Source organism: Ctenopharyngodon idella, chromosome 24, assembly GCF_019924925.1.
Source record: "Ctenopharyngodon idella isolate HZGC_01 chromosome 24, HZGC01, whole genome shotgun sequence".
NCBI lineage: Eukaryota > Metazoa > Chordata > Actinopteri > Cypriniformes > Xenocyprididae > Ctenopharyngodon > Ctenopharyngodon idella.
In genome coordinates, this window is record NC_067243.1 from 18,520,034 (window position 1) to 18,538,871 (window position 18,838).

The 18,838-nt window shown below is 32.5% G+C and overlaps 1 protein-coding gene across 2 annotated transcripts; it reads left to right on the forward strand.

Moving 5' to 3' along the window:
* The first annotated feature begins 1,073 nt into the window (after positions 1–1,073).
* usp3 (ubiquitin specific peptidase 3) lies at positions 1,074–17,697 on the forward strand. Of its 2 annotated transcripts, XM_051884534.1 has the most exons (15): positions 1,076–1,551; positions 5,049–5,109; positions 5,343–5,486; positions 5,622–5,705; positions 5,805–5,886; positions 7,334–7,416; positions 8,963–9,076; positions 10,670–10,783; positions 11,581–11,727; positions 14,662–14,768; positions 14,853–14,933; positions 15,025–15,143; positions 15,230–15,343; positions 16,592–16,659; positions 16,846–17,697. In XM_051884534.1, exons 1-15 carry the CDS (start codon positions 1,461–1,463, stop codon positions 17,009–17,011), a joined length of 1,575 nt encoding a protein of 524 aa, XP_051740494.1. In that variant the 5' UTR covers positions 1,076–1,460; the 3' UTR covers positions 17,012–17,697. The 2 variants fall into 2 exon arrangements, with proteins under 2 accessions (XP_051740495.1, XP_051740494.1); XM_051884535.1 differs by lacking the exon at positions 8,963–9,076 and having other exon boundaries at positions 1,074–1,551.
* Positions 17,698–18,838: the final 1,141 nt, after the last annotated feature.

Below are 18,838 nucleotides of genomic sequence, written 5' to 3' on the forward strand. Positions count from 1 at the left end.
AAATTATTATATAGTTTTGTTTCTCTTTAGAAATAAAATAAAAATAAATATGAAATAAATCAATACATTGAGATAATAACAATAAAATAAAATTAAAAATAAACATTTACAGAATTAATTTTATTATATTGTAAGCCATAGTTTTATGTTTCTCATCAGAAACAAAAGGGGAAAAATATAATAATAAAATAAAATGAATGTAAAATGAAAATAAATGAATAAAAAAAAAACACTTGACAGAATTTGTTATATTGTTAGCCATATTTATACATTTCTCCTCAGAAATAATATTATTTTAATAAAAATTAAATAAATTAAATAAATAAATTTAATAAAAAATAAAGTAAAATAAAAAAATAAATGAAATTAATATTTACAGAATTTATTTTATTATACTGTTAGCCATACTTTCAAAAAAATGTAAAAATAAATAAATAAATAAAATGAAACAATAAAATAAATGAATAAGTTAACATTTACAGTATTTATATTATTACACATTAGCCATTGTTTCAAAAAATAAAAATAAACAAAATAGGTTTTATTATACTAGTTTTACATTTCACTTCAGGATTATATATATAGCCTATAAATATAAAATATATAAAAATAAAACATTATTCTCATGGTGGGTAGAAAAGCCATACTTCATAGTAAATATCTTTCAGATTTTTTTTTTTTTTTTTTTTTACACATATTTCACTGTATAAATGGATCTTCACATTAATTACAGCTTGTGCCTTTTTATTTCAAGGAGGGGGTTCAAATCGGGATAATGATATATCAAAAAGTTTGCAATAAAATATTGATTTGTAAAATAGTGCACTCTCATTTATCAGCCACAGACATCAGCACTTGTTCATATATCCACTTCCTTCCTCCCTCTCACTCAACTTTCAATTTGAGACAAAAACTGTACATTTGTATTGCCAAAGTAATGGCAGCTAGGCTGCGTACAAAATGTGAGCAATGTAAAGTACAATAACATTAGTGTAAACTCTTCATTCTCTCTCGCTCTCAGTATGTATCACTGCTCTCCCTCCCTATGAAGGTCACATGACCCTGGTTCTGAACTGAATCATGCCTTTTCTCGATTAACACATGCTTGTTTGTACCTCCCATCAAAGTAAAATTTAAGCAAACTCAAGGTAGAGAATGAGCTGAGTGAAGATTGTCAAGTACGCTCCCTATTTAGACTGTATTGTTGCGTTCTGGGTAGGGAGCTCAGTGGGTTTTGAGACAGCCCGAGTCTGTGCATGCATGTCTGCTCTTTAAACCATAACACACTTAGCAGAGCATCATCACTGCTAACACAGTTACACGTTAAGGAATCTACCTCTTGTTAAGCGTAAACACACTCTGTGGATTTTAAACATACACTTTCAGAGTTAAAACACAGAAATCGTCCAGAAGAGGACAGACTGGGTTAGCTAGTGCTGCAGCTACTAGCACACAGGCTCATGGAGTGCCCTCACCTCAACTCCAGTGTCTGTATGACGGTGGATCCGAGCCGATTCCCCAACGGTTCCCCTTCCTCATGGTGCTGTTCTGGTGAGTTAAATGCTGAAACGAACGACTATTCACTAATAATAATCAGTAACAATTAAGTCAGTTTCCTGTGAAATAGCTCGAGCTAGCCGAGCCGGCTAGTGCTTCATTGCTCTCACAGCAGCTCGCGCTAGGAGACTTTTGTGTTTTTTTGAACTAATGTAACTGACAACTGAAGAAACCATAGTCGTAAAATATAATAATATGATGTGAAGTTATAATATTTAGTAATTTTACTCATATTACACCCCAAACCAAGTCGTTTAGTTTCACACAACACTCAAACTTGCTATTTTGAGTGTGATAGCGCAAAGCTTATTGTTCTATGAACACATTTCAGGGAAATGTTTTGTTTTAAAATAATATTAAACAGTCGTCACATTTCCTTTCCTTTCGCTTTCGCCTGTTTGTTTCAGAAAGTTGAGTGAGACAGCTTTGGCTTTTTAATCTGCGATTGGCTCTTTGTTTGTTATTTGCTTTATATCGAGCTGATTATTTAATATACAGACCTGCTGATTTACAGTAAATTATTAATATTCATCTTCATATGCAGTATTGTGAAGAAAATATAAAGCAGTCTAGATATGCAGACCTTGATATCAAAATAAACCGGAAATAACGTCTGCAAACGTTTTTACAACATTAGTGTAATGTTAATGCCTTAAACGAGTGCTTAAATGTGTAAAAGGATCAAAACACTATCTTCTCACCTTAGTTTTGGATTTGGTCAGTTGCTGTAGATAGGAAAGTATTAAAAGTGGCCATAAAGCAAGTTATTGTAAATGGTTATTTTTGTCTTATAAGGGCCAGTTTGCGGAAAAATGTTCCAGAGGACATTCGAGAAGGCCTTGGAGAAACCTTTTAAAGTAAACCATTAAGTCTTATGGCAGTGAACTTGTGGCAAGAAAATAAGTGCAGGATCTAGTGTCCAATCATCTGTGTTTTTCAACATAATCTCCTTGAAACACATAGATTTCATATAGACCAAATTAAAACAAAATAGGTTTATTAGAGAGATTACTGGGGTTCATGATATCAGATTTTATAAATATTTTTGAAAGAAGTCTCTTATGCTCACCAAGGCTGCATTTATTTGATCAAAAAGTGCAGTAAAACAGTGTAAAATATTATTATTTTAAATATAATTTATTCCTGTGATGGAAAAGCTGAATTTTCAGCATTTCTCCAGTCATCAGTGTCACATGATCCTTCAGAAATCATTCTAATAGGCTGTTTTAATGCTCAAGAAAAAAAAAAATCTTATTATTTTTATTAGTAGAAAACGTTTGCAACATTATGAATGTCTTTACTGTCACTTTTGATCAGTTTAATGTGTCCTTATTGAATAAAAGTGTTAATTTCTTTCTTTTTAACCCCAAACTTTTAAAAGGTAATGTATTTGGCTAAAATTTGACTATTTTCAGATTTTCAACATGGATAAATCTGATAAATATCAATGCAGAAACATTTCCTTGTTTAACATGTTTTGTAGTGAATGTAAACAACTAGTAAAGGCTGTGTAAAATGTGTTAATTTAAATGTAGCCATATTGTTTACATATATTTTAATATTTATATACATAGATACATTTCGGCCATCTTGCTTTGTAGATGTCGGCATAGACTAAAAAAAAAAAGCATCAAGTGACTGATTTAAAAAAAAAAAAAACATTTATTGTTGTGCCTGCTTTTTTATATATTTTCTTTATTTCAAATGACCGATATATCACCGATATATCATGCATCCCTTATTGAATTGAACGTGAAATTTTGAAGTAGAAAGACTGAAATAGTATCTTTGTTTTATTTACAACTTTGAAAAATCTGTTTTTACAGCGTATGATGTATTTTTGGTGGCAAGACCAGAGTCGAGATGAATTGTCATGTTAGATTACACTGAAAACACATGAACATTTTGGGCGTGACGCCCAGTGGCCCTTCAGCACACCCACGGGACATGAGAAATGCCCCATATCTCATGTTTAACACATTTCACGCTTATGAAACATGTCTTTTCAGAGACCCCCTCATTAATGCTACTAAAAATACTTTCATATTCATTTAAAATGATCGAGACAGAGCTATGAACTACATTAAATCCCATATAATTGAAGATGGCTTCCCATATAATTGAAGATGGCTTCAGAATCTGCCACTTTGTGGCAGATTCTTTGGAAAAATCATACTTTGTTCCTAAATTAAAACTGATTTTGTTAGAACATCTCTTCTTTTGTGTGAAGCGCATTATATAAAGCATGTTACAATAGCACAGCATTATTTCTTTCTTAATCAGCGCACAGCAGGTACAAGGAGACGCACGGGGTCTATTGACTTTTTCCACATTTGTTGGGTCGTGCACAGACCAGCATTCACGAGAATCGACCGTTCCTTAGCAACGGCTAATTCAGATGCTTGTTGTGCACTCAGAAGGGAAGGTGATCAAGGCAATTAGAACAAAGCTCTCTCTCCCAGCAGGACACAGCTAGAGATTACTTTCACAGGAGGTTAACATGCCACCTTAGCTCTTCACAGCGCAAAAGTCTTTATACACTGGGTTCATGTTTTTGTATGTGGATTCATACATTTTGTCACCTTGCAATTATAAGGTTCTATCTGACATTTTTGTCAAAAATATTCTTATTCTGTGACAACTTATTTACGTTATGTGATGTTTTTTAAGTTGTGTGCATTTTGGGACTTTTTATTTAGAAAACCAAATGGTTATACCTAGAAAGGTGTATGGAATTAAGATCAATATTTAAAAAACGGCTCAGAATGCAGAGAGAACCTTATAAATCCAAGGTGATGAATTGTTAAATGGCAAGTTATATATGTAAAATTATGTTTTGCAGACAAATAATAAGTAAAAGAGAAGAATGTGTATGTCTAATACCTTTTTTTTAAATGTAATAATTTTTTAAAATATAAATATATATATATTTATATTTAATTTATATATATATATATATATAAATTTTTTTTAATATCTTTTTTTTAAGTAAAAAAATTATACAAAAATGTTGTATGTGTGTGTGTGTATTTATGTATTTATTTTTTATTTTGTAATATTAAGCCTAAGAGAAGAATGTGTATGTCTAGTATAGAGCTTGAAAAATATTACAAATATTAAAAAAAAAGAAAAAAAAAGAAGAAGAAATGTATCATTTTATACATTTATAAAATGCCATATTATATCATGGATGTTACTCCTATATATTTTGATTTAGAATTTTTATTTATTTATTTATTTATTTATTGGTAATTTTTAGCCCAAAGGACTAGTATAACGCTTGAAAATTATTTTGGGAGGAAAAAAAATAATATAAATATTGAAAATAAAATATAATATAAAAATATTATACAAATAGAAAAAATATTTAGAGGAAAAAAAAAAAAAAAAAATATATATATATATATATATATATAAGAAAACATTGTCTGGTTTTATACATATTGTAAAATAAAACACATTTGTATTTATTTATTTCTTATTTTTTGTAGTTTGCCGGTCAAACAAAAGCCCGTGGGTTTGCCTGACGTGCTTGAACGTGCATTGTGGAAGGTGAGTGCTTAAGTTGATATTTTTAGTCTGTGTGGTTTCATTATATATGATTTACATTCAGGTGTAAATCCATAGTTCCTTGATTTAGTATTGTGAAGAATTATATTTAAGCTGTATTAAAACATTACAATTATTTTAGTAAGTAAATTTGAATAAAATCAATCAAATTTGAATTATTGACATTTTAAATTTCACACATATTGAAATTTCTTTGCATCTGTTTGCTGTGGCAGGTATGTTAATGGCCATGCCAAAAAGCATTTTGAGGATATTCAAGCTCCAGGTGGCAGTCAAAGGAAGCCAGAGCGAGAAAGGCTGAGCGAGAAGACTCAGCAGCACTCTGTGTGTATGGACTGTAACAGTTTTAGCACGTTCTGGTTGGTTTCTTTCCACAAATACTTTAAAACAAGCAATTGTTCTTAAAGGGACAGTACATACAATATTATCCAGTGAGCAGTGGTTCATGTTATTCTTTTTGACCTTCACATTGTTTTTGTTTTTTTCTTCTGTAGTTACAGATGTGATGAATTTGTGGTGAATGACACAAAACTAGGGCATGTGCAGAGGGTCAGAGAACATCTTCAGAGTTTGGAAAAGTAAGACTGATGTTTGTCAAAGTACATCTGTTCAACAACTGTCATCACATGAATACATTGTTGATATTGTTTTTGAAATGATTTATTCTCTTTGTTCAGCTCTGTGTCTAATACCGACAGACAGAGGAAGAGAAAGCTGTCAGACAGCTCTTCTCCTGACAGCAAGCTGAAGAAAGACAGCGTAAGTTGAATTGGATTCTAGATATGTGTGTAAAAGGGCCCAGTGTGCTGAGATATGGTTCGGAAAAACACCATACGACCATCTACATATCTCAGCAAATATTTAATTGTTAATTACTGGAAGGGAAAATTTCTGCTCACAGAGCGATTTCCCATGCAGTGCAGGAGTACTTTATGTGACTCAGGTTTCATAATTCTTATGATTCCCCACACCAATACTTTTAGGCTTAACTTATAATAAACATGAAATGCTTCAAAAATAATTATTTAAAATTTTATATATATTTTATTTTAATTTTTTATATATATATATTTCTATTTTCTATTACATATATTATGTATTACTTATTTGTTATTAATTCATTAAAATATGATACAAAATATATATTATATATGTATACACACACACATTACATATTATATTTTATTAATTTATAAAAAAATAAGTAATACATAATATATGTAATAGAAAATAAAATTGTATATATAAATTATTTTTTAAATTTACATATATTGGGTATTATATGTTTGTGTGTATATATATATATATATATATATATATATATATATATATATATATATATATATATATATTACATGTATTATGTATTATATTTTAATTAATAAAAATAAATAATACATAATATATGTAATATGAAATTAATATTTTATATATATATATAAAATATATATATAAAAATAATGATTAATTAATAAAAAAAATAATACCTTATATGTGTAATATAAAATAGAAATATATAAACATAATATATAATATATGTAATAGAAAAAAAATATATACATATATATATAAATACATATATTATGTATTATATTTTAATAATTAATAAAAAAATAAGTAATACATATATATATAAAATATAAAATACTTTTTTATATTACATATATTATATATTATATGTTTATATATTTCTATTTTATATTACACATATAATGTATTATTTATATATTTTTATTAATTAATCATTCTTTTTATTATAAACATTTTAAGCCCAAAAGAAGCAACTATTTTACATGTTGGTCTAGCGTAGAGATTTAAAATATTAAAAATGCTTTGGAGAAAAAATATTTATTTAAAAAATGTATTAAATGTGTGAAAAATACAACAAATACAACAAATAGTAAAAACAATTTTAAATATATATATATATATATATATATATATATATATAATCATACATATTTTGTTCCCCAAGTATAAAACATTGACACACATTTAATGTAACTTAAAAATATTAAATAAAAATACATAAATAATGTCCACTTCATAGAAATCTCTGGTGATGCCACTGTTAAAAAGTACTTGGCTTTTTGCTTCGTAAATTTAATTAGTGACGTGTATACATTCACTTTTAATTAAACTTATGTATGCATCATTTGTCATCATTGTGCTGGTTCCATAATTTTTCTGAAATGTCCCCACACAGGATGGCACTCTAGCACATTGTGCCACGGGCCTCCGCAACCTGGGCAACACCTGCTTCATGAACGCCATTCTCCAGTCCCTGAGGTGAGAGCAACCCTCACGACCCCCAGCCAAGGGCAGCCGGCGATGTGTATCCTGGCAGGGTGTGGGTGGGCCGGCTGGAGGAGGTTGAATGGCTTCCTGCTCTCTGCTGGCGGATAACGCTGCCTCTGTGGCCAGTGAGCTGGCTGGAGTAGAGTTTGATGGGGAGCCAGGTGATGGATTAGGCTGTCTGCCTGCTCACCGCAGCCAACCTTACACTGGCTACGATGGCTAAACCGCAGCGAGTAGCTCATGCCAAATATATAAACCATTAGGCCTGTGTTATTATGAGCTAGTGAGGGAAAGCATTCATTTCACTGCAGTTACAATACCGTTCAAAAGTTTGAATTTTTTCTTTTTTTTAAAAGGACACATTAAATTGATCAAAAGTGACAGTTAAGATTTTACATTTATATTAAAAAAAATAGTATTTCAAATAAATGCTGTTCTTTTGAACTTTCTATTCATCAAATAATCTTGGAAAAAAATGTTTCCACAAAATTATCAAGCAACACATTATTTTAACATTGATAATAATAATAATAATAAATGTTTCCTGAGCAGCAAATCAGCATATTAGGGTGCTTTCACACCTGCCTTGTTTAGTTCGGTTGAATCGCACTAGAGTTCGTTATCCCCTTTGGTGCAGTTTGTTTGGGCAGGTGTGAAAGCTGTAATCGCACTTGGGTGCGCACCAAAAGCGGACCAAACAAGAGTACCAAGACCTCCTTGAAGAGGTGGTTTCGGTATGCTTTCAAACAAACTCTGGAGCGGTTCACTTGAGATGTGAAAGCAATCCGATTCAGAGAGAGAGAGAGCGCGTTTGAATTTGCCGCAGCATTAATATGAATGTAGTATATAATTTAACAGCAGGAATGTTTGCGTGCATCTTGACAGTTACAAATAAAGCCACAATAAACTCAGAGAGCGAACTTGTCAATCATTATTTTGATGGATGACGCAGAGAAAACTCTGACCAATAAGAGGACAGTTGTACTCGCATGTGACTTGCATAAACACATTTTGGTACGCTTTGAAATGTTGCCATGTGAAAGCGAACCAAACCAAGAAGAAAATGCAACATTGTAACAAATTTAGTCCCTGTTTTGGAACAAAACAAACGATCCATAGGTGTGAAAACACCCTTAGAATGATTTCTGAAGGATCATGTGACACTGAAGACTGGAGTAATGATGCTGAAAAATCAGCTTTACTTACAGCTTTTATTTACAGGAATAAAAACAAAACAAAACAAAAAAATCTTACCGACCTTACCGATGGGTCTTTTTATTGCCGAGCTGTCATTGGTTTTAAGGCTTGAATGATGTCTAAATCTCCCAAAAAAAAAAAAAAAAAAAACCTTTCCATTTGCGCACTCTTGCTGGTCATAATCCATGGAAAAGGAAGCTTTGGCAAGGTTTCCATAGTATTTTGGCATATTGTTGTTTAGTTTGTCTTTGGAAAGATATACTAACAGTCGTAAGGATTTTGAGTCATGTCAGAGACAGATCTGTTTAGTTAAACGCTGGTTTTTGTTTCCTGTCTCCAGTAACATCCAGGTGTTCAGCTGTTATTTCAAGGAGTTGCCCTCGGTGGCCTTACGAAGCGGGAAAACAGCAGGAAGGAGAATGTACCACACCAGAAGTCAGGGGGACAGCAGTGTGTAAGGTCCTCTCCACTGCATGGCAAAAGGGGGGGGGGTTCGAATGGTGTCGTTTATTTTAAAGAAAATTGTCAAAACACACTTTTCCTAGTGAAAGCTCTTATATCGTATACGTAAGGGTTAATCCATGGCTAGCTGTGCATTAAACATTTTGAATGCACAACATGGAGGCAAAGAACCGCCCAACATGAAAAGAAGTGCATTCAAATAGTTTAATGCACAGCTAGCTGTGGATTATCACGCTTATACCATGGTCATTTGCCAGCAACGGCAACGTAAAGCTGTTAGTAATGTTTGCAGTGCAATATTTGACCAGAAGGGTAAAAATGACGGTTATTTTCATCAGTTGTGGCTCGTTAGCATTCTGCCCACTTTGAATCAGACACAGAGATAAAGTAGCGTGTAACATTACATTTATTTGAATTAGGGCAGTCAACGTTAACACGTTAACACGTGATTAATTCAAAATCCTTAACATGTTCAAATAATTTAACGCAAATAAATTACTGAAGCATGTGAAATTGCGTCATTAATGTAATTTACGTCACACAGTTAGATGATCTTAAAGTCCATGCTGATTAGGCTACATCAGAGATTGCAGAGAGAATAGACTTATTCATTCCAGTGTCTGTTTCGCTTTAAAACACAAACTCTGTCATATTGTGTCATTGTATCTGAAGAGCGCGAGCCCTCCCGCATCGCGCTGTTCCTGTCTGAATGGAACGTCGAAACATCCCACCGCTGTATGGCCAGATGATATGAAAACTATGTTTCTCGGCTGGATAAAGCAAACCAGCGTCTCGCTAGTAAAGTTTTAATGGATGAGGATTGCAATCAAAGTAAATCTTCATGTGGTCCAGTTCAGTATCACAACTTGACTTGTCTAAAATGTAAACAAGCTCTTTGCTGTTGCACATAATGTACTCTGTGAATTCTGAAACTTTTTTTTTTGCTATGATTTTTTTATGGGTGCTTTGATGTACATAAATGTAATCTTGTTAAACAAGATAAATGGTGTCTGCTTAATTTCACGATAAGTGTGCTATTTTAATTTTTCATTTTAGTTATGTGTAAAATAAGTACAAATACAGTGCTTCTCAAATGGTTTTGCCCAAGAATATGGAATATTATTTACATGATAAAGGCTTATAGGGGAATGTATATATAAATTAACAATATAAATTAACTAAATATATATATTTATATATCAAACTATATAAAATATAAAATGTGAAATTCTGATATTTAATTTTTTTTTTTAATTATATGTTATTCAGCTCAGTTATTCAGTTAATTCAGCTCACAAAACACAATGTGGTTGATGCAATCCATGTTTATCTTCAATACAACCAGTATTTAATATAGTCTGGGTAATTTTTGTTGTTGTTGTTACTTAGTGTATTTTGTTTATGGTTTTTTAGGATGAGAGCAGCCCATTTATTTTGTCATCCTAAACACACAATTATGAGTTACATTGTATTATTTGCATTAATCATTGTTTTTCTTTGCTATCTGCCACCCCAGAACAGGCCTGATGTATCAGTCCCTGTAATGTCCATTAAAATGCCTGTGTTTCTCTGCTCTGTTGTGCAGATCTCTGGTCGAGGAGTTCAGGAAAACACTCTGTTCACTTTGGCAGGGGAGTCAGACTGCCTTCAGCCCAGATGCCCTCTTTTATGTCATCTGGAAAATAATGCCAAGTTTCAGGTATCATAAAATCATACAGTTTATTGCAGTTTTTCCTTGTATTTGTCATCCTTAGTTTTTATAAGATATACTACAAGTTTCACCATAATGCAATTACATTTTTCATTATTCAAGAACCTGGAAAAATTATTAGTCAGTTTTGTCCATTTTTGCTACCCTTACGGACTTTTTGATGGCCGAAATCTCAGAAAACTGGATGGCCGATGGCTGTTATAAAGCCAATATATATGATTTCACACTATTTAATTTAAAGATAGTTTCTTCAATGAAATTTCTTTTACATAATATTTACTAATGTGAAGTTATATAATTTAATATTAAATAATTTGATCTTGATAACAAAAATTAAGTAAACAGATTTATTCTTTAGATAGGAACTTCTTGATTTTGTAATCATATAGTAATTTTCAAAAACACAAACAAAAAGGAAGTAAACACTCTAACCGAGAGTGCACTCAGTTATTTTTTGCACACTGGGAATCACGTTTTGCAAAAAAAGAGAAAAATTTAACGAGCAGTGCCAAAAATTAAAAAATGCCAAATATTGGCCAAAATATGTCAGTCACTGATTTTTACTTTCTATTTTATGTATGACATGTATTAAATATTACATTTTAAATGTCAGATGTTTAAATTTAACTTCGCTAAATATTTAAATATATAACATTTTGAAAAAAGGACAAAGTCAAACCATTTTTTTCTTTGAAGTAACATGCGCTAATGAATCTTCAAAAAAATGCCAAGAACATCTTTAAGTAAATGGGATTCATTTTGACTTTAATTTGATGTTTTTGCAGGGGTTACCAGCAACAGGACGCTCATGAGTTCCTGCGTTACCTGCTGGATCATCTCCACCGAGAGATGCAGGGAAGCAAGAACGGGTCGCCCAGTCCCGCCCTGACCCCGGACCGACCCAAACATGCTTCCGAGAGCAAATGCTGCATGTACGATACCCCTTTGAACACATATATTTGTAATTTCTACTCCCATGTCCGCCTTTGTTTGGACAAACAGGTAGTCCTGCCCAAAACTTAAGCCGCCTTTCCACTATCTCCAACATTTACATATGATTGTCACATTTTGTCTCCTAGTGGCAGTTGCACGGAACTTTTAAACTCGTCATAAAGTAACTGTTACCCACTGCTTATTTAACCCTCTGGTCCTCTTTGGTCAAAAATGGAAATTTTGTTTGGAAATTTACATTTTTTTGCTTCAGCAGAATGGGATGACTCGACGGACATGATTCGGATATGTTAAAGGGTTGGGAAAAAAAAAAATTTTCACACGTGGCTTCTTCGCGGTCAAAAATGACAGACATAGGAAATGAATGGGAAATACAGAAAAATACCAAAACTCAAAACAAACTTTTGGTGGTACAAACTATAAATCAGCCACTGTGCAGAAAACCAGCAATGAAGGGGTTACACTCTAAAATTTCAAGAGTGCAAAATAGACACATCCACCCCCCCATCTCCTCCCCCCACACACATAGATATGAACTAGCAAGTTTTTGCAAATGTGCGAAACAAAATCAATAATTCAGCCACAAAGCAGTAAAAAAATTGAACAGCAAGGAAGAGGTTACACTCTTAAACTTTGAGAGTACAAAACAGACATTAACTCGAACACACTAGTAAAAATGATGTACTAAACATTTTGCAAGCGAACGCAAATGGTCAAATTGACCCAAAAGACTCAAAAAAGAGGCTGAGATCAGATCAGACCAGATTTATTAAGCTGTAATAAAACATACCTGTTCATTTTTATTGAATTTTGATTTTTGTGTAACAAAATGTCCTCCTCTGTGTTCAGGTTTGACTGTAGTAGTATTAATGTAAAAACTGACACTTCAAATCAACATTTCAAACAAAAAAAATTTAAACCTTGACAAAAAGTAGTCTTTGAGAATGTCTAAGTATAAATCCAAATCCACAACTTGATAAAAATAAGTATTTATGTCTAAAAACCACTAGATAATTTATAAGCCACTTTATATAGAGCTCTATAGGAATCTAGTGGTTACACCATGGCATTGCATAAGTTTTTCTTTTTTTACTCCCACCAGATGGCAGTAATCTACCTTCAAAAAATTGGATTTTAAATGCCTTGTCTCTACTTTAACATGGAATACTGCTTTAATTGAAAAATTAAAAATATATTAGAAATAAATTGTGTATTATTTTCAATAGGGAAAAATGGCTAATAAAAATTGTAATAATATTGCATAGTATCATAAAATACCCTCAAATTTTAAATAACAATCAAAAAATATTATTGAACAAAAATATATTACATTGATTTTCCTGAAAAACAAAAAAACACACAAAATATCCACACAAAATAAATGACGGCCAATATGTTTTAAGCTAGTTACATTTTAAGGCTTCGGTCACTTTTGACCTTGAAGGAGCCAAGTGTGACCCCTAAATGAAGACGACCAGAGGGTTAAAATGAATGATGTGAATGAAGGATTTGAATGAATGTATGAATATATCCACACAAAATAAATGACGCCCAATATGTCTGAAAGAAAAACAAAGTAGGTTTCTAGGGCTAATCAACATAAATAATGATTAAATAATTATTTGTTGCAGAATTACTCATAACCGGCATTTTAATACTGGTAAAATAGTAATACAGGTAAATCTTCCCTCGCACTCATAGTGATGGTTACAATACAGTCACATACATATGGTTAGAATGCCACAATGCTTCCATACTACTTGACATCAAAAATGAATGACTTCCAGTCAGTCGCTTGTCGGAAATTGTGGAAAGGCAGCTTTACGTGATAGGTTGAGCATGAAGTAGATATTTAGGACCACTCAAACAAACAAACAAACAGCGTTTTTTGAAAGCGCCACAGTAGCAGAAAGTCTTAATATACAAAAAAATTGCTCAACTTGTCTTCAGTAAACTACATTTTTTCCTAGTCAAACCGGTACACAGATGGTTCGGGGCAAATTTCTAATTCGAGGTTGGTCTATCTCAGCAGGCCGCCCCTCGTTCCCTATCTCCCCTGCTAGTTTAGTGAGTTTGTGGGCAGCAGTGATAAAGATAACTCTTTACGGCACGCAGAGGGAAGTCTCTTTCGTATACAGAGACGGCTGTTCCCACACTTGCCTGCTGCTAGAGGCAGAGCCACCCTGTTGTGTTTGTATTAATAGCTGCTGACGAGTGAGGAAGCCCCCAGCCACGGGCTGTGAGGGTGACCTGAGTGGATTTGCCGGGTTTATTGAAAAGGAAGTGCAGTGTTGTGTCGTGCTCACTGATTTGTGCCGAACAAAATGGCAGGTTAATCCTGCTGCGAATAGACGGACTAGATGTGCTTTCATAAGGGCCTGATTCTGTTGAACACTCTTCAAACGCTACTCATGTGGGTTTATTTAAACGGGACCTAGTATGATTTTGTTTTTTGGGTCTACTAGAATTGGTTTTCATGTTCAAAAAACACATTATTTTTAACACATCTTACATTGTTGCAGCACCTCTCTTTTCAGTCTGTCAGTAACGCTCTGTTTAGTTCCTGTCTCTATGAAGCTCCTCCTTCCAAATGTGCTCTGATTGGTCGGCTGGACCAGTGTGTTGTGATCGGTCAACCGCTTCGAGTGTGTTTGGAAAATGTCACGTCCCTTACCATAACTGCGAGTTTCAACACACTACTAAGGCAACTCAACCAGGCCTAACCCTGTTTTTTGCATATGCCTTATTTAAATGAGGAATATTGTGACGTTTTCATTCCCTGAAGAAAACTCAAGACTACAATCGAGGCGTTTCAGGGAGTTCAAAAACAGTGCGCACTGATATAGAGAATAACTCCCTTTGGAGCGAAAATAGGACCCCTTTAGTAACGCAAAACTGTTTTGCTTTTCTTCTAGAAATGGGACCTCCACTATCGTTACATCTGTCTTTGGTGGCGTCCTACAGAATGAGGTGTACTGCTTGATATGTGGCACGGAGTCTCGAAAATTTGATCCATTCCTAGGTGAGTCGTCAATCTGGTCCATCAGCTCTAAAAGCTTCGTCGGCCTTTGTTGCCATGGTTACGCTAAATCTCGCTCTCCTCCAGATCTCTCATTGGACATTCCCAGTCAGTTTAGAATCAAGACCACAAAAGACCAAGAGCCAGGGCCAACGTGCACTTTGAGAGGTAAGAGATGTTATTAGAAACTATTAAATTCAGTTCATTTTGTTCAACGGCGATACTAAGAGGATGTGTGGCGTCTCTCTGCCGGCTACAGATTGCCTTTATAGTTTCACAGACCTTGAGGAACTCGATGAAACTGAGCTCTACATGTGTCACAAGTGCAAAAAGCGACAAAAGTCCACCAAGAAATTCTGGATCCAGAAACTGCCCAAGGTGACGGAAGTGTAGAAATATATGATTTTTAAATACCATATTTCATGTAGTTTGTAATGGTTATATGATGTCTTGTCCCTGTGCAGGTGCTTTGTTTGCATCTGAAGAGGTTCCACTGGACAGCGTTTCTGAGGAATAAGATTGACACCTATGTAGAGTTTCCCATGCGTGGCCTTGACATGAAAAGCTACTTGTTAGAGGTGAGAGCAAACCATTTAATTCTGTTAATTCTGTAATAATTTTACTTGTAACTGAAGGTGTTTGCAATTTATGCACTTTTTTAATATATGTCATTATATTTAATTAAATTAAAATTATTATTTATAATTCTAATAGTATAAAGTGTAATATATATATATATATATATATATATATATATATATATATATATATATATATATATATATATATATATATATAATGAATGTGTGTGTAATAGTACTCTTAAACTCTTAAAATAAATTAACATTTTAATATATTTCTCATTATCATATCATATAATCAAATAATTATATAAATTACAATTGTATTATTAATATAATATTTATATAATATGTAAATATTTATAATTAGATAACAATAAATAATTACTATAAATAATATTTATATATGTAATTTTAAATGAAATATAATTGCAGTCATGTATAATACAAAATATTAACAATGAACGACATCAAATATTACTATTAATTATAATAATTAGACTTTATTTCTTATATTTAATATTTAAATAAACAAGTATATAATAATAAACACAATTACTATTATTTATTTGTATATAAAGTAGTAAAATAATCATATTACTGTTAAATATAAATTATAATAATTAGACTTTATTTCTTATATTTAATATGTAAATAAACAAGTATATAATAATAAACACAATTACTATTATTTATTTGTATATAAAGTAGTAAAATAATATAGTCATATTACTGTTAAATATAAATTATAATAATTAGGCTTTGTTATTTTATGTATTTCATATTTAAATAAACATTAAGTATATAATAATAAATACAGTTATTATTATTCATATTTATTTGTATATAAAGTAGTAAAATAATAAAATATTCATATTATATTACTGTTAAATATTAATTATAATAATTAGACTGTTTTGTTATATTTAATGTTTAAACAAACATAAGTAGATAATAATAAATACAATTGCTATTATTTATTTATATATAATAAAGTAATATTCATATTACTCTATATATATATATATATATATATATATATATATATATATATATATATATATAAATTATTAATTAAAACATTTTATAATAAATCATAATTTTAATGTAAATAAGTAATTATAACTTTAATGGATATGATTACAATTATTACAATAATATTATATAATTAAATATACTTTTTATTATATGACTATGTTGTTATATAAAATATTAATGTTATAACAATTATGTAATTATGCCCAGCCTGAAAACAGCTTGCCTGAGACATGCCTGTATGATCTTGCTGCAGTGGTGGTGCATCATGGATCTGGGTAAGTAAAGGCTTGTAGTATACAGTACAACTCATTTACTGGCTTGAACTTCTGTTTCGTTGTCATCCACTAGGGGGGGATATTATATCAGTAGCTGTTTCCTATTATTTCCTGTTATATCAATTCACACTCTGTACAGATAATCAGATCACAGATAAGATATTCCATCTCCATCCTCTCCCACAGCATCGGCTCAGGACATTACACGGCATACGGGCGTCACGAGGGCCGATGGTACCACTTCAACGACAGCACCGTCACTCTGGTCAGTGAGGAGGCTGTGCTGAAAGCCAAGGCCTACATTCTGTTCTACACAGAGCACAGCGATCAAGAGAGCCAACCCAAGCTTTAAGACTTCCTCCAGATCAGATATTGGACCTTCATATGTGTGCCGTCATCCGTCTCATGTCTTATGCTATCCAGTTATGTTTTCTCCGTCACAGAACCTCAGTATAAACCGAATTGCTGCTTACGTTTTGACTTGATGACTTGCGTTTAATAGACTGTCCCAGTTTTTTTTGTTTCATACGCCACCAGTGTGAAATGAGATTCCAAAGGCAATTCTTCAGGGGGGATTTTTGTCTGCCGAAAAAATTGACTTTAGAATCGAAATGCTTTACAATTGATTTGTTTTTCCGTCGGCTGAAATGATGACAGCTGTCACATTTCTGTGTCAGACACTGACGTCTCCTACTCACACCAACGTTCTGCTCGCTGCTCCAGGAAAAATTCTTTCTGTTCAGCTCGGAAATTCATTCTTGTCCTCTGAGCCTGCTGTTCATTGATCTAGGTTGGCGCTGGAGGTATTTCCGAACCAAAACTTGAAATGTATGATTTTACGTAACAAAACGAGATGTCATTTGTATCACAAAGCAGCAGTTGACTCAAACACAGCTATCACCTCACTAATGTGAAAATGACTTTTGAAGGGTCCAGTAGCTCACGTGTTTCGTTTCCTTTTACGCTTGAAAATGTCTGACCAGTGTACAGTTTCTGTCCTTTTAAGAATTAAAGGGATGCAGATTGTGCAAAAGTTGATTTGTGCTTTCATTATATTCTCATAATTAAAACGCATACAAGGAATTGTTGTATTTAATGGTCCATTTTGAAGGGACCAACGTTTTTAGGTCATATTTAGGGCTGGGTAAAGCTGAAATCCAGTGATTCGTTCTTCCTCGCAACCTTGTACCTTGTTAACATGATTTTGTTTCCACAAGTTGTGCAAAATGAGCCAATCAGAATAGCTTGCCAAATAGAGGAAGTGCTTGCCATTTTTTGCAAATACGCATCAGATGGCCCGTGGGTGTGCCGACTTATGCTGGGACTAGCTATGCCCCACTTCCATATAAGTCATTGCAAATAGGGTAAAAATTAATAATTGTATCTGTTAATCCAAAAAAAAAAAAAAAAAAAAAAAAAAAAATCCTAGAGGAAGTAAAACTAAAAATGTGCCATATTTAAATATATGTTGTCAAAACACATTGCCAATGTTATGCCTTTCCAGTGTAATCAATTCTACAACATTGTGTGTATAAAATTATATCAATATTTAATATTTAAATATATAATAAAAGATTATATATATATATATATATACACACAAAGTTCTGTCATGAAACTCTAGATGGCGCAGGCTAATAGGTCCGTTATCTCAGTCTGCTCGTAATCACATCATTATCTATAGGGCACAGCTGATTGATTCCTGCTGTATCAATGAGTGATTTTCTCTTTGTTTTTTGTTCTTTGGTTAATAATGACAGACATCACAGCAGCAGGTTTATTAGGCTGCTGTCACTTTAAGATCTGACTCTTTACAGTCATTTAAGACTTTATTTAAATCATTTAAAGGATTAGTTCACTTTAAAATGAAAATTACCCTATGATTTACTCACCCTCAAGCCATCCTAGGTGTATATGACTTTCTTCTTTCTGATGAACACAATCAGAGTTATATTAATAAATATCCTGACGCGTCCAAGCTTTATAATGGCAGTGAACGGGGTCAATGAGTTTGAAGCTCAAGAAAGTGCATCCATCCATCATAAACATACTCCACACAGCTCCGGGGGGGTTAATAAAGGCCTTCTGAAGCGAAGCGATGCATTTGTGTAAGAAAAATATCCATTATAACAAGTTATAAAGTAAAATAACTAGCTTCTGCCAGACCGCCTTCCGTATT